The following is a 14,919-nucleotide window of genomic DNA, read 5'->3' as shown; positions in this document are numbered from 1 at the left end:
AACAAGGGCAGAAATCACAGTCCCTCTCCATGGTTTATTTCTTGTTTGCTTATTATGAGAGTTATGCTAATATTGCTGATCTTGTTTACAGCAAGAAAGCACAAACAAAACCAGGCAGGCTCTTCAAAAGGCATCCCCATTGGCATCCTAAACATTTGTATATAGACCCTACCGCTGTGCATGCCGAATGAGTTGAGTGGGTGGAAAATCTGCAACATTATTTCTGTTGTGTGAACCAAAACAAGCCAACAACCAAGAGCAGCTTCTTCCCAGCAGGATCACAGTTGAATAGGGTTTAATGGTTTAAGTTAAATGAAATGTTGCATTTTGTTTCCCACCTCTTAAAAAACACAGTATTGAAGAAAACCTTTTTTTTTTTTTTATTTGAAAAATCAAATTATTTCTTTTTGACAACAGAGAAAGAAAACTTGTGACATTTCACAGAAACTTACAGGGTGGTTTGGGTTGGAAGGAACAGCTGAAGATTTCCTAGTTGTACTGTTAGGGGTACAAATTATCTTTTTTGATGGTAAAATATCAAATAAAGGAAACTGGCATGACACACCTCAACAAAGGGATCTTGTGTAGCAATATTATATATTTCACTTCAGACTTTTACTGTCTAAACAGAACACCAGGTCCAGTAAGGCCCCATGTCTTTACCTTCATGTTGAAGTCTCTGTTCCATGTGTGCTTATTGGATTCTTGTCTCTTCTTAGGGAGAAGTGCTCCAAATAGCCTCCAAAAAGTGCTGCCCCGAGTGTGCCTCCAGAGCTGAAGGCTTTTGCCAGCATGAAGGACAGATCCACAGTGTGAGTGCTTGGTTATGTTCCTTGGCAGGGGCAATCCTCCCCAGTTTTTAGCTCTCTGTTTGGTTCATGTTGGTGAAGGATACTTAGGTGATGTGCTTATATTCTATCACAATCAAATCATGTAATATAGTAACAGTTTGGTCATCAGGCTTTGCAGAAAGGGCATGTGTTGCTGAGCAATCTGTCCTCTTGTCTTAAGGGGAGAAAGTTTCCCACTCATTCATGCACTTTGCTGTTTCTGTGAATCGTTGAGATAACATAGTAATGTTAGTAGGGGAGCAAAGCACAGTGAACTTGACATATTAGCTATCCACAAAGAAGGCTTTTCTCTCATCAGCCATCTATGCTGGGAGAGATTGATTGCTGTTGTGTGACCTGGGTTCTGTATTTTGTAATCCTGAATTATTCAAGAAGCAGGTTGCAGGTTGTGGTTTCACCCAGTGGTTCTGAAAGGCCAAAACAGTAAGTGTCTACAGATGAGAAAAAAATAAAGATTCATGGGTAGTAGTTAATGAATCACAGCAAACAATAGGTAAATGTTGAAAAATGTCTTAACAATGAACCCAAGTTCTGTGCCTGGTCTCTTACAGACTTTTCTGTTTGACAAGAGGCAAGTCAAGTGCAAATCTGAAGAAATATGCTAAAATGCCCAGATACGTTTGAATATCTGGACCTGCTGCTCTACACCTGAGATGGATGTTGTCACCCTCTGTTTCAGCATGAGGAATGACCAGTATGAATCTGTTAGGAGCTAGACAAAGACTGGAATAGTAGGGGTAGCACGTAGAATCATAGAATGGTCAGGGTTAGAAAGGACAGTAAGCTCATCCAGTTCCAACCCCCTTCCATGGGCCTTGGACACCTTCCACTGCAGCAGGTTGCTCCAAGCCCTGTCCAGCCTGATGTGTAACACTGCCAGGGGTGGGACAGCCACAGCTTCTCTGGGCAACCTGTGCCAGGCCTCACCTCCCTCACAGGGAAGAATTTCTTCCTTATATCTAATCTAAATCTCCCATTTTAAGTTTGAACCCATTGCCCCTTGTCCTGTCACTACTGTCCCTACATTCATCCTCTTCTCATATTTCTATATATAATATATATTCTGATATTTCTTCATATTATATAAATATAATAATATTTAGGTAGTATATTACATTATATTTCTTGTTGCTGCTGTTGCTGCATTTTGCTGTGTTGTACTCCTGCTGCAGTTTTTGTCTTTCATCTGGCTGTAAGCCTGGTCTTAGGGCACAAGTCAGGTGAATAAGTATGTATCACCACGGGGATTAGAGACATGTTTGTACCTGTGCTTATCTGTAACACACCAATTCCACTCTGAGGTGGTCATTAAACAGGTCTTTTCTGTTAGTGCAAAGTCTTGTATTGATGGTTGGCACAATTTCTTCAAGGAAAGGTTTGTTTTGTCAGTAAGCCACTGTAATGCCTTATGACTTGACCATCATTCTGTAAGTATCTGGCTAGCAACACTGGCCCCAAGCAGTAGCTCCATAGAAGAAAATCTATATTCTCTATCTGGCAAGAGCTTTTTACTCCCTGCCTAATTCAGTATTGCGTGTTTTCTGAAAATTAGCATCCTCTATTTGTTGGGGAGTGTTGCAATGCTCTGACATGTTTCTTGTTGAGGCCAGTTTTTCCTCATTCGGCCTCAGGGTAGAGATACTTGTTTCTGCATTAATGAGTAAGCAAATCTAATGAGGTTTTACTCATAGTGAAGTGTGCTAAGTATGTGGGGTGGGCATTGTGGTGAGATGTGTATTATGGCCCACGTCGACTATTTCTCTAAAGAAAACATGTCTATAAATGTAGAGTTTGCCCTGCAGAAGCTGTAATGAAAAGGGGATGTATCCATTAGCCTGGATGTTTTGCATCCTTGATGTTGCTGGATGACACTTTGCAACAGGAAGGAAAATAAGGCTGATCTTCAGGTTTACTACTTTGCCAGTCTTAACTTACTTTTAGTCCCAGTGTTGCAGCCAGGAGTAAGGGCTACAATGTGCCAAGATTGGCAGGGCCTGCAAAAGAGTAAAGGTAGTACTAATGTAGGGCTTGAAGGGGAGCAGATCTGTTTACAGGTCTCATCGGCAGCTGGATTCAAGCGGTGTTTTCTGTGCTTTTGGTTATGTTGTGCACTGCAGCATGGCACGGAGTGGGCCAGCTCTGGATGTGTCCGGTGCTCCTGTGCACATGGGAAGGTGAACTGCACTCCCCCACCCTGCCAAACCCTCACGTGTGGACAAGGGGAGCTGCAATACACTCCTCAGGGATCCTGCTGTCCTAGATGTGTTGGACGTGGAGGTGAGTATTGTCTGGCTTCATTGATCCAAGTAGACCACTGGAAATCTCTTTTTAGTCCCAAATCTGGAAAGCTTTTCTTGTCTTGTTCAGTTCTGTGGGGAGGACGCTGGTGTCAAGTGTGTCCCTTAATTCTCTTTCTGTCCGGCTAACATGTTTGCATTTTTAACAGCTTCATCCATAGGCCAAAGGAAGGGGTAAACTTTAAGTAGTGAGCAGATGTGTCTAATAAATCCTTATTTTGGAGATTAAAATCTGGAAAAAAAGATGCGGATATTTCATGTGTACTGAGGGACTTGGACTGCAAGTTTCAAAAATGCCTGAGCTGTTGGATATCTTTTCTTATAGAAGCCCAGTGGGAGAAGTTCATCCAGAGCTCTTAGCTCCCACAGCTACAGCCCTTGCAAACTGGTGGAACTGTTACTGTCATTACCTGCTTTGATAAACTGGAGTTTTGAATTCTGAGATGCACAAAATAAGTGTCTTGGTTATGGATGACAAAAAGGGGTTAAAGGGCATTGGAAAAGAAAATTACATTTTGTTTTCCTGTCTCATAGAGCCTTGCTCCTTTGATGGACACTTGTTCCAGGACGGGGAGGACTGGCACCTGGGTCGGTGCTCCAAATGTGTCTGCAGGGACGGCGTGACTCGGTGCTTTACAGCTTCCTGCCAGGCTCTACTGTGCAGTAAGGTCAGGACCCATCAGCCTGCTGGGGACCTTAAACATTACTGTGCTCTTTCTCTTGGCCAGGGCCATTTCTCATGCAGATGTACAAATTAGCAGGCAAATCTTCTGTGTGACGAGCAGGTGATTGGGAAAAGGGAGCTTTGATGTGTGGAAATGATGTGGAGTGACAGTTAAGCCTATCAATATACTTAGCATTTGATAGGTGGACCCCTCAGTGAATAAAGAACTGGCTGGATGGCCACACACAGAGTTGTGGTCAATGGCTCATTGTCCAGCTGGAGACCAGTAACGAGTGGTGTCCCTCAGGGACCAGTGTTGGGACCGAGCTTGTTCAACATCTTTGTCGCTGACATGGACAGTGGGATTGAGTGCACCCTCAGCAGGTTTGCTGATGACACACCAAGCTGTGTGGTTCAGTTGATACGCTGGAGGGAAGGAATGCAATCCAGAGGGACCTTGACACGCTTGTGAGGTGGGCTGATGCCAACCTCATGGAGTTTAACCATGCCAAGTGCAAGGTCCTACACCTGGGTCAGAACAATCCCAGGCACAGCTACAGGGCAGAGAAGAGATTCAGAGCAGCCCTGTGGAAAAGGACTTGGGGGTGTTGGTCGATGAGAAAATGAACATGAGCTGGCTGCAGTGTGTGCTTGCAGTCCAGAAAGCCAACAGTATCCTGGGCTGCATCAAAAGGAGCATGACCAGCAGGTCGAAGGAGGTGATCCTGCCCCTCTACTCTGCTCTCGTGGGACCTCACTTGGAGTATTGTGTGCAGTTCTGGTGTCCCCAGCATAAAAAGGACATGGAACTGTTGGAACAAGTCCAGAGGAGGGCCACGAGAATGATCGGGGATAGAGCACCTCCCATATGAAGATAGGCTGAGAGAGTTGAGGCTGTTCAGCCTGGAGAAGTCTGTGTGGAGACCTCATAGCAGCCTTCCAGTATCTGAAGGGGACCTATAGGGATGCTGAGGATGGGCTCTTCATTAGGGACTGTAGTGATAGGACAAGGGGTAATGGGTTAAAACTTAAACAGGGGAAGTTTAGATTGGATATAAGGAAGAAGTTCTTTGCTATTAGGGTGGTGAGGCACTGGAATGGGTTGCCCAAGGGAGCTGTGAATGCTCCATCCATGGCTGTATTCAAGGCCAGGTTGTATAGAGCCTTGGGTGAGATGGTTTAGTGTGAGGTGTCTCTGCCCATGGCAGGGGGGTTGGAACTAGATGATCTTAAGGTCCTTTCCAACCCTAACAATTCTATGATTCTATGCTGACTGTCTCTTCTCTACTATCTTCTTTATTCACCATTTTACTCTCATTGTTTACTCTCATCATTGCTGGCTAATTAAACACAATACTGTCTAAAGAAACTGCTTTTATGTTTTATACTAAAAAAAAAAAAAGTAGGGTTGATCAGAATTTTTTTTTATTTCTAAGAGGGAAGTAATGAAAACAAGGTTTTTGGTGGGGTTTTATCTTCACAAATTTCAGTGTTTGGTTTGCAGCCGAAAATTTGGTTTGTTTGTGTGTTTTGGTTTTTTTTAACTAGGAACTCTAGAAATACAGTTGAAAGCAATCAAATGCAGATGAAATTCCTCTTTTGACTTCACAAGTTCAGAAATACAAAACGACTTCAGCTGAAATAGCACTATTCCTTATGTGTGCTTATGTTTAGAAATAGACCAAACCAGCCAGATAAGTCAGGCAAGCTCAAGCAGTGATTCACGGTTTTAGTCCAGGTGAGAGAATTGGGACATTTCTGTCTCCAGTGTTTTTGCTGTGGCCATATGATGAGTTCTTGGCACTTATGCAATGATCAGCCCAAACAAAATACCACAAGATTATACACAGTACTTCACACTCTATACAAGTGACTCATTTTTTTATTTCTTGTTATTATATTGCAAATGCTTAAGGGCATGACTCTGCTTTTTTGGATTTCTTTTCATTGGGCCCATTGTACCAGTTGTCTTGGGCACCTTGGTGTAATCTTTTACAACCGCATGCTGTGCCAAGGAAATGCAGGAACTGGCTCTCTGGAAATCCTTCTTTCTGACCTTGACTTGATGTTTTAGGGGGTGCCGTTTTCCAGCTGTTTTTTAATCTACTACCACGCTCCATTGATGATTGCAGAAGCTCCCTTGAAATGCATGCACACTTCCCTGTAGCACTGAGAAAGCCAAAAGCAGTACTCATAAACTTTTTTTTCCCTATTGATGCTTATGCAGCTTTCTACTACTGGCACAGATGTTTGTGCCATTAACACACCTGTTTCTGTGCATGCTAATTGTGTTTTGCTTTGTCCTGAGATATTCAATTAGATTTACTAAGTACTGTGCATTAAAACAAATTTATGCTTGCATTAGATTTCCCTCTTTCCCACTCCAAATGGACTGCTATTACCTGCTGACTGATTGCACTAATGTTTAATCAGCTAATCATTAGGATTTAATTTGTGGAAACAGAAACAACTGTGTTGGTGCTGTGATGTATCTGAGAATAACCTGCTGAGAGCATCCAAGTTCATGCAGAAGAAAGCCGATTTTGATGGTGTTCAAGGTATTGCCTACTCAGGTGCCCTGTGGAAGGGACATTAGCAGGATGTGTTCTCAATCATACCTAACATTTTCTTTCTTGTACTTATATCTCTGTTGCTTTTTTTGTTCTTCACTCTCTGTCAAAAGCCAATACATAAATTATCGCAGTATTAAACTCATCTTCCATCTTTCAGGTAACTGTGCCCTTCCTGGGTGCTGAGGGAGAGGAACTTCAAAAATGCTTGTTGCATGCAGGAGTGCACCTAAATGTCGCACCGTATATTCCACCAAAATCTATGAAAGAGTTCTTTTAGGTCTGCTTAAAAGTTATCTTTGGTAACTTTTATATAAAGTCTTCCATTCTTTCTTTGAAAGCAAATAATAGTGCTTGGCATTTCTACACTACCAGCCCACAAGCAAGTCTTCTGATGTGGTCATCCTGATGTGTTTGCACACAGGTGCTGGTGAACAGAAGTATTCCAAGTCATTGGATGTACATTGAATTGTAGCAGGGGAATTGCAGACACCTTTTGGATGAGTAGAGTTGAGGCGTGCAGGAGCTGTTATATTGATATGAAGTGCCATCTTATTCCAGTGTGATTTAAACCAGTTATGGAAAAGTTTAGATTAGGATAATGCAGTTTTAAACATAATTTGTCACCTGTACAGACAGTTGTGCTGTATGTATTTAACTAAAACAGTGTAAAAGCCTGAGTGTAAATCACACATTCAAAGCCTCAAAATGGGGCAGTACCAGGAAAATAAATCTCTTCCCTCTCATGCTTTAGTATGCTTCTCTACATAGCCTTATATAGACTTTTTCCCCCTCTGTATATCTGCATACCTGAATATAAGTACTTTATCTTGTGTGTGCGTCTTTATCTGCATCTGTATACCTATCTGTGTATTTGGACCTCAGTTGCCATCCAAAGAGGCCCAGAAAATGAGATGAAGGAAATGTCTTTAGTTTTCTACACTGATCTCATGCTCTGAAGACTGCCCCAGATACTGGAGCAAAAATGAAACCTTGAGTGACTGTGGATTATCACAGACAGACCACACGCCTGAAATTCCAGGCAGTGATGCCGAGCCCCGTGTTAACTGTTCATGCTCTTACTTTACTTATCTCTCCTTCTTTCTGTTTAGGATGAAGTTATGGTTACACCTCATGGAAAATGCTGCCCGGAATGTCTTCCAAAGCCCTGCTTGGTGTCAGGAAAAGTGTACCAGGTAACCTTTGACAAACCACAGCAAAAGGCAGCTGTTGACAAGTTCTGGCACATCTCTCTTCCCCTTCTCCCCAGCGTCTGACTTTCTGCCAGCACTGATAGCTTAGTACAACCGTTGCTTTTTTATTTCCTGGGAAGCCAGAAGAGTTGAAAGAAATTAGGACTAGATAAAAATTTGCTGGCAAGCAGAAAGGAAGTTTGCAAGGTGAAGCAGATTAGGCACTTTCTTTTCACACTTTTTTGAAGGAGGAAAGCAGAAAGCACTGGTGAAGATCAAAGTGTTTATAGCTTTCAATGTATCATCTGGAATTAATTTAATGCATTATTTAATGATTATGTTTATGGGATACTCTGTTAGTAATTATCTTTTGCTAATAATAGTAATTATTAGGATTTAATAGGCCTCACCAATGTCAGTAGCTTGAAGTGGATGAGAAATACACACCACAGTGACATCTACCTCTTCCTATTTGCTGATCATGTAGAGATAAGCATTTAAGAAGAGTTTATTATCTGATACAGACATGCAGAAGGAGCCATCATATTCCACAAGTAGCATGGATTTTGGAAAGAATTTGGGTATGAATCTATGATTTAAAAAGAGTGTTTAACACTCTTATATGTGTTCTTTTTGAACAGCATGGTGAACAGTGGAAAAAAAATGCCTGCACTGCATGTGCTTGTCACAGGGGGGAAGTGAGATGTCTGAGCAAGACCTGTGACTCTGTTACCTGTGAGAAGGTAGTTAAAAATCATTCACATCTGATACCCTGCTGGCACATATCACTGTGCCTGTGCCAACACGTTCAGGCAGTCCTGCTCAATGCTTGCTGTGATGTTTTGTAGGGGGAAGACAAGGTGCAGCATCCTGGGAAGTGCTGTGAGGAGTGTGTGCCTTCCAGGGGAAACTGCTTGTATGAGGACACTCCCAGGTACCATGGTGAGATGTGGAATAGTACTCACTGCGACTTCTGCGTGTGTGATGAAGGGCAAGTCACTTGCCAGGTATCTGAGTGCGCCAAAGTGGAGTGTGCCAAGGTAAGAAAGGCTTTCTAGTTTCAAGATGGATCTCTCAAGTCTTGTGATTATTGTCCTCTTTTCTTTTTTCTCAAGTGACATTTTGGGGCTTGTTTAGTGCAATTTACCTTGAAAATGGTTATTAGGAAAGGAGAGGAGACTTTGTGTTTTCTCTGCAAGTCTGACTTCATAGCGGGCTTGTGTTGTGAAGCAAGCCAGTGTAAATCAGTGACTAATTTAACTTGGATTCCTTCCTCCACTGTTGCCTGCCTGCTGTAATGGAGGGTCAGACACCCAGAAGTTTCAGTGACCACTGGCTTTACCAGGAGCTGAACATGGGGAGAAACAGCGGTCAGAGATAGTTAAAAGCTCAAGAAATGTTCCTTTTTATTCCGTTCTGTATGCTGCAGTGGGCTTCAGTAAGGTGTCTTGGTATGGAAGTCAGTGTTCCACTTTCCTCCATTTTTTCCATACCATTCTTGGCATGGAAGCAAAGCTATTCTATTCCCAGTGCTGTTTAGTCCAAAACTAACCACCCACAGCCTCCCTCAGGTTAGGTTATATTTGCTCTAAAGTGGATGTGCAAAATGCATTAGATAGGGTTGAATGCTTCGCACAGACACATAAATATGTTGTGAATTGCCTTTTAGCAGTGGAATAAGAATTGTGTTGTTTGTCACTGCATCTGTTTTAATTGGTAGGCTAATACCTGCTTTACACCTATTACTCCACAGTGTCAGTGAAGAGAAGGGAAGGAATTGTAGCCTCCTGAGTTTTCCCTCTCGGTGTCTAATGCTTTGCTGGTGACCCTGCCTGTATGTTAAATCTTGAGTAGCAACACCCTTGTGTTGTGTCTGAAGTCCAGCCAAAATCTGGACATAGTGGATTCACTGGACTAGATTGTATTAATGAGCATTCAGAAAAGTGAGAGTCCACACATTGGGGTCATCCAGATGATGATCACACAGAGAAAATGTATCTAGGAATAAAAGTGTGTCCTTCTACATCTGAGAATGTGCCTTTAAATAGCAAAAACGCACCGAGTGTGGGACCCAAACTCTTGCCACTGGTGTAGTACTGCTGACAATCATCTGACCTTAAACTGCTTGGGGAGATTTTGCTGGGTGGAAAGCTGTTACTGTCATAAAATCTTGCGCACTTGCATCTGTTTCACTCAGCTTCCTGCATGCTTATGGCTGTAAATTGGATCATTTACACTAATGATGATGGCATGCTGTCATGGCTCAGTAGGGAGAATTACTTAATATTCATGCTTATATCTTAGGTATGGACAAAGAATCCATTATTCAGGAAAGTCAGGGATATTTTACGGAAGAATAGCTGGATATGTTAACATGTAGGGTTCAAAATTGGGGGGGGAGGTGGGGTTGAGAGGTGTGCAGCAATTTTTCAAACTAGATTCTCAAAGGAAACCACCCATTTAAAGCCTGAACATCTAAAAAGATGATATTATTTGTCAGAGAATGAACTGCTGCAATTTTGAATTGAATGAAACAGAGGAAGAAGGAGGAAGACAGTGTCCTTTGTTGTAGACAAGAGTTACGGTCCCACCGGAGAGATATTTTCCCAAAGATTTATTATTCTGCATGGTTTCTCTTGCTTCTTCAAGTCATCACCAATCATAGTTCACCTCAGTAATGCAAGGGGCACATTAATTAATTAATTACAAGAAAATATTTACTCAAAAAGCAAATTAAATATTTCCTTTTTCCTTCGCTTTTTCCTTTTTGAGTTGTAGGTCTGAGTTTTACCCTCATAAATAAATCAGAGCTGATGTGAAGCTAGGAGCATTTGGATTCATCCCTTCATTAAGGCACTCTTAATTTTCTGGTCACATCATCCTATTTAAAGTGTAATGAGGCCACAAATATGAACTGCAAATCCTAGACAGCTTGACATAGTAGAGCAGCATTACTTGAGTGTAGAGGTTTAGCTTCTAAACCCTTTCAAACAAACCTGTGCAGCAGCTGCCAAATGAAAGTGTCTGTGGTGATTCTGACTAATCTTCAAAAAGCCATTTTCAGCAGGTTACTGATGAGCTGGGAGTACGAGTAATGTGTCAGGCTGGGTTAGCCCTGGATCTTGAAGTGGATGCGCTCAACCAAATCCACTCAAACTGTCAGAGCATCAAAGAATCCTGCTGGAGCACTTGCCAGCACCCCAGCTGAGTAAGCACACCCTTGAGGATGTTCAGAGAAAGATGGGTTATGGGTGCTAGCAGGCGATGCTGCAGCCTACCTGAGTAGGCTGGTGATGAAATACTTCTGCTGCCAGCCTGCCAGCTCTGGGAGGGTGCTGTGTGACTACCAGACAGCCAACGAGCTGCAAATGTGTTTCTGGTATTTGAAAGAAATGGAGCTAGTTGAGAGTTATGGGTAATGCTTATAGATGTGTTTGAGGTGTGTATGTGTTTGAAGGAGGTTGCACAGAACATCTTCTTTCCTCTCTTCTGTCTACCAGCCCATCAGTGCCTTTCGATGTTCTCAGCCTGGAATATAATGAACAATCCTGGTTCTCAGGTTTTCTGTAGTGTGTTTATGTATGCGGGTGGGAAAGTGGGCAGGGTTGGGGATGGCAGAGTTAACAGTACATAGTAGTAACACAAGATCCAACCACTGCCAATAGTATTTTGAAGTAATGATTGAAGAGCTAAATGCATCCAACCAGCAGAGATATAGGCTGTGTGTGGTCCTCAGTGACTAAGAACCGCATGGTTTCTCCTCTCTTAACCATGCTCAGAAATGTAGGAGGGTTGCCAGAGTGTGGCCTGGCTTAGTTGTTCTACCTTGATAAAACTAATGGTGGATGGTGCTGTTATTGCCTTACCTATGCCTAAAGTAATTCACAGACAAAAACTGGTGAGTGTGCCACCAACATCTGTGCAGTTTCTGTTGAGTATGTATTATCTTGCCTGTGTTAACAGTGTTTGAGAATCTGGTCTAGAAGAGCTCCTGAGGAAACTGAAGCTTTTTCTTTCAAGCTGTGTCCTTGTTCTCTAGGACATTGTCCCTCTTTTCTAAATACTCAGCTTACACTTGGACACAAAAAGTCGTGATGAATTAGGGCACTTCATTCCCTCCTCCTGCTGCTAAATTCTTATCTTCCAAGTGAAGTTAGCTAAGTGGTTTCTGTGGAGCTGTACAGTTATAACCAAGAACAGCCTTATTCCATCTGGGATAAATAGAGCATGTGCTTAATAATTCTCTTGGGGACAAAAAGTAGACCATTCGAAACAGAGGTAAGCTTCTGTGCGTTGAAATCTTGACAGCGGTCCAGTGAAATCCTAGTGATCCACAGGAAAAGGGTGATCTTCTCTGTAGAATTTAGGGATGAAGTAATGGCCTTATCACTGAATTCTCTGGCTTTTCCTGAGGTTTGTTGAGCAAGTATTCACCAGGCCCATTTTTCAAACTGTACCTGCAGAGATGAAGTAGGATGGAGAGAAGATAAGGCAAAATTAGATATTGAAGATTGCATTCCAGAGCAAGAGCTGCTCTGCCTCTGCATTCCACAGTGTTTTTGGCAATGTGGATTCCATTTGAATTGCTGTAACCTTTCTCTTTACAGGGTGAAGAATTAATTCACTTAGATGGGAAGTGCTGTCCTGAATGTATTTCAAATAATAGTTACTGTGTTTACAAAGAACATACCAAAGCTGTGAGTATCCTGGTACTTTAGAGCATGTAGTAGTGAGTTTTGCTCTCCCTTTTCAGTTCTGAGAAGGGTAGTATTTGCAAGTATAGCAGAAAAACAATTCATTAGTACTGTCTGCAGACTACTTTTACAATTTACAGAAAATGCTTGTTTACAATGTGTGTGTCTGCTGCAGAGTTTAAATTTACCTTGATTTCCTTTGTGCAGTATAATCAATCATTTCCCTTTAATATTTAATATATGTACTCACAGGTTTCTTGCACATCTCGTGGAGTTAAAGACACCTGACTTTAATCCTATAAAGTAGAGGCTACAGAGCTGGGGCAATGCATAGCTTTCTGCTGTGTATCCCAGTGATTGTAATTTTTACTGCAAGTGAAGTCCAGTACTTTATTAATACTGTCAAAGAACTTTCATTTTATAGTTAAACACAAAGGAAACATTAATTATCTTGGTTTAAATGTACTAGGAATGGTCTTTTCATTGCTTGGACAGGTGAAGGCTGGAGCTCATAGCTGCTGTTTGCCAACACATGTGAGATAATGGGAAGTTTAATACTTGCTTTTTAAAGCTAATACTTCCCTTTCCTCAGATATCTTTCTCTGACCCAAGTGAGGTAAAACATATTAAGGTGTTTATTCCAGTTCGTGCTTTATCCCTTTCAAGAGAGGAACTGGCACAAAAGCCTCATGGACATTTAAAAACGTTTGCTGTTCCTTTTCTGCCTTTTGACTTCTTCATGTGGTGCCAGCAGAGCCTCAGCCACTGAACTTTGTTGGCCTCTGAGCAAACCCGGGGATGCACATCACAGGAGAGAACAGGGCGTGGAAGGCCTCTTCTCTCCAACAAATAGTAAAAGTAGACACGTTAAGTGCAATGAGTAGTTTTGAAGCAAGCTGGTGATACCTCTTCATCTCTGTGATATGTGAGCAAGTCCTCAGTGGTAGAAAACAGGGCAACAGAAGGGAGGAGGAGAGAAAATAAAATGCTTTAAGGGTTAGAAAGGGTGAGTCCAGAGGAGGCCATGAAGATACTCCAAGGGCTGGAGCACCTCTGATACAGAGACATTAGAAAGGGTAATGGCTTTAAACTGACTCAGGGGAGATTTATATTAGGCATTACGAAGAAGTTCTTTGCTGTGAGGGTCCTGAGGCCCTGGAACAGGTTGCCCAGAGAAGCTGTGGCTGCTCCATCCCTGGCAGGGTTCAAGGCCAGGCTGGACGGGGCTTGGAGCAACCTGGTCTAGTGGAAGGTGTCTCTGCCCATGGCAGGGGATTGGAAGTGGATGAGCTTTAAGGTCCCTTCCAATCCAAACCAGTCTGTGATCCTGTGACAAGGGAGGTGAAGAAGAAGAAAGGACATAGTGCTAGCTGAAAAACACCATGCTTTAGGCGGGGTGCTGAGATTGAATGTGTTCATGTTTTCACAGGCCAGGGACTCCTCAGCAGGCACTTTGTGGCCTGCCTTACTCTGGAAAGGCAAAGAGGTCAGGAGAGTTAACAGCACAGAAGCACAGTCCTATGTTGGCAGGCCTCAGTGCTGAAACAGCCCCAGAAAAGTTTAATTTACTACTGGTAGCCTAGCAGTTCACCCAGGGAGTTCCATACATATACAAACACTTTGTGCAAAGGCTTTTCTTCCCTGTTGATGCTGACTGTTGTGCGTTTCTTATGCAGAATGGAGAGAAATGGGCAGAAGGTCCGTGCAGAGAATGTGAATGTCGGAATGCAGAGGTGACCTGCTTCCAGCATTCCTGCCCACCCTGCCCCCCTGGCAGCCTAGCTGTTGAGGTGAAGGATGACTGCTGCCTGCACTGCAAGCCAGGTACAAACCCAGGGTCAGCCATTCCTCACTGTCACTCATGTTAGTGTGTGTTACATACACCTCTGGCATGGGGATTGTTCTGGCATCCCTGTGGTCTTCACTTCCCCAGGACCTGCGTTGAATTGTAACTTGTCTTCAGTTTTCACTTGCTAATTAACTGGTTTCCATATCTAGGGTTCATATCATTAAAGTTCATAGGTCCGTATCATTAGGGTTCTTAGCAAGGTTCAGGCTCCATCCAAAAGCTCCCACTGATTTCCCCTGGTATAGGTGACGGCTTTCTTTTGACAAAGGAGTTTCTCCTTGTGTGTTTAGTCTTTTTCTTTTGTCTTCACCATGAGTTTTACAAAGCAGGGAACTGCTCCTTTCTGAATCATAACATGGGTTTTAGAGTTTATGGGCTCCTGATTCTTGGGAGTGGAAGTAACAAGCCCACTTCCATATTTATGCCACAAATTGAATAGCTGCCAAATCTGAATATACCAATACCGAATCTGAATAGCTGCCAATTAAAAATTGTTTGGAAAGATTAGGATAGCCTTATGTTAATTTTGCATGTAAATTAATTTTTCTCAAGGATTTTGTCATTCTCCTTGACTTATATTTCATAGTTGGTAGGCTTTAGGTATGATTTGCTACCGTAACACGTTGAGGACTCTTCTTGTTGCATTTATGTAACTTTGGTTTTATCAGAGTGCTCTGGTTAATGTTTTATCTTGGTAAAAAGAAAATAGCTTCACAGTTTAATTATGCTTTCATTGGCAGGAGTGCCTTAGCACATCTGCCATATTAAGGCTTTAAAGCTTGTTATTTACTGCATGCTAAT

At 42.4% G+C, this 14,919-nt stretch overlaps 1 protein-coding gene across 1 annotated transcript in view; it reads left to right on the top strand.

The window, feature by feature from the left end:
• The window catches only part of FRAS1 (Fraser extracellular matrix complex subunit 1), a 158,060-nt gene that overhangs the window by 55,094 nt on the left and 88,047 nt on the right, over positions 1 to 14,919 (top strand). The window contains exons 4-11 of the mRNA XM_061356486.1: positions 720 to 812; positions 2,969 to 3,128; positions 3,683 to 3,816; positions 7,495 to 7,578; positions 8,217 to 8,318; positions 8,424 to 8,615; positions 12,183 to 12,272; positions 13,946 to 14,093. Coding sequence (XP_061212470.1) covers positions 720 to 812; positions 2,969 to 3,128; positions 3,683 to 3,816; positions 7,495 to 7,578; positions 8,217 to 8,318; positions 8,424 to 8,615; positions 12,183 to 12,272; positions 13,946 to 14,093 — 1,003 coding nt within the window. The remainder of the gene's footprint in view (positions 1 to 719; positions 813 to 2,968; positions 3,129 to 3,682; positions 3,817 to 7,494; positions 7,579 to 8,216; positions 8,319 to 8,423; positions 8,616 to 12,182; positions 12,273 to 13,945; positions 14,094 to 14,919) is intronic.

The sequence above is a fragment of the Neopsephotus bourkii genome, unplaced genomic scaffold, assembly GCF_033783945.1.
Source record: "Neopsephotus bourkii isolate Nb327-2 ecotype Australia unplaced genomic scaffold, CSIRO-AGI_Nbou_v1 NB_107, whole genome shotgun sequence".
NCBI classification, from domain to species: domain Eukaryota; kingdom Metazoa; phylum Chordata; class Aves; order Psittaciformes; family Psittacidae; genus Neopsephotus; species Neopsephotus bourkii.
The sequence above is the reverse complement of the archived record's forward strand: the minus strand, read 5'-3'. Positions and strand labels throughout refer to the sequence as shown.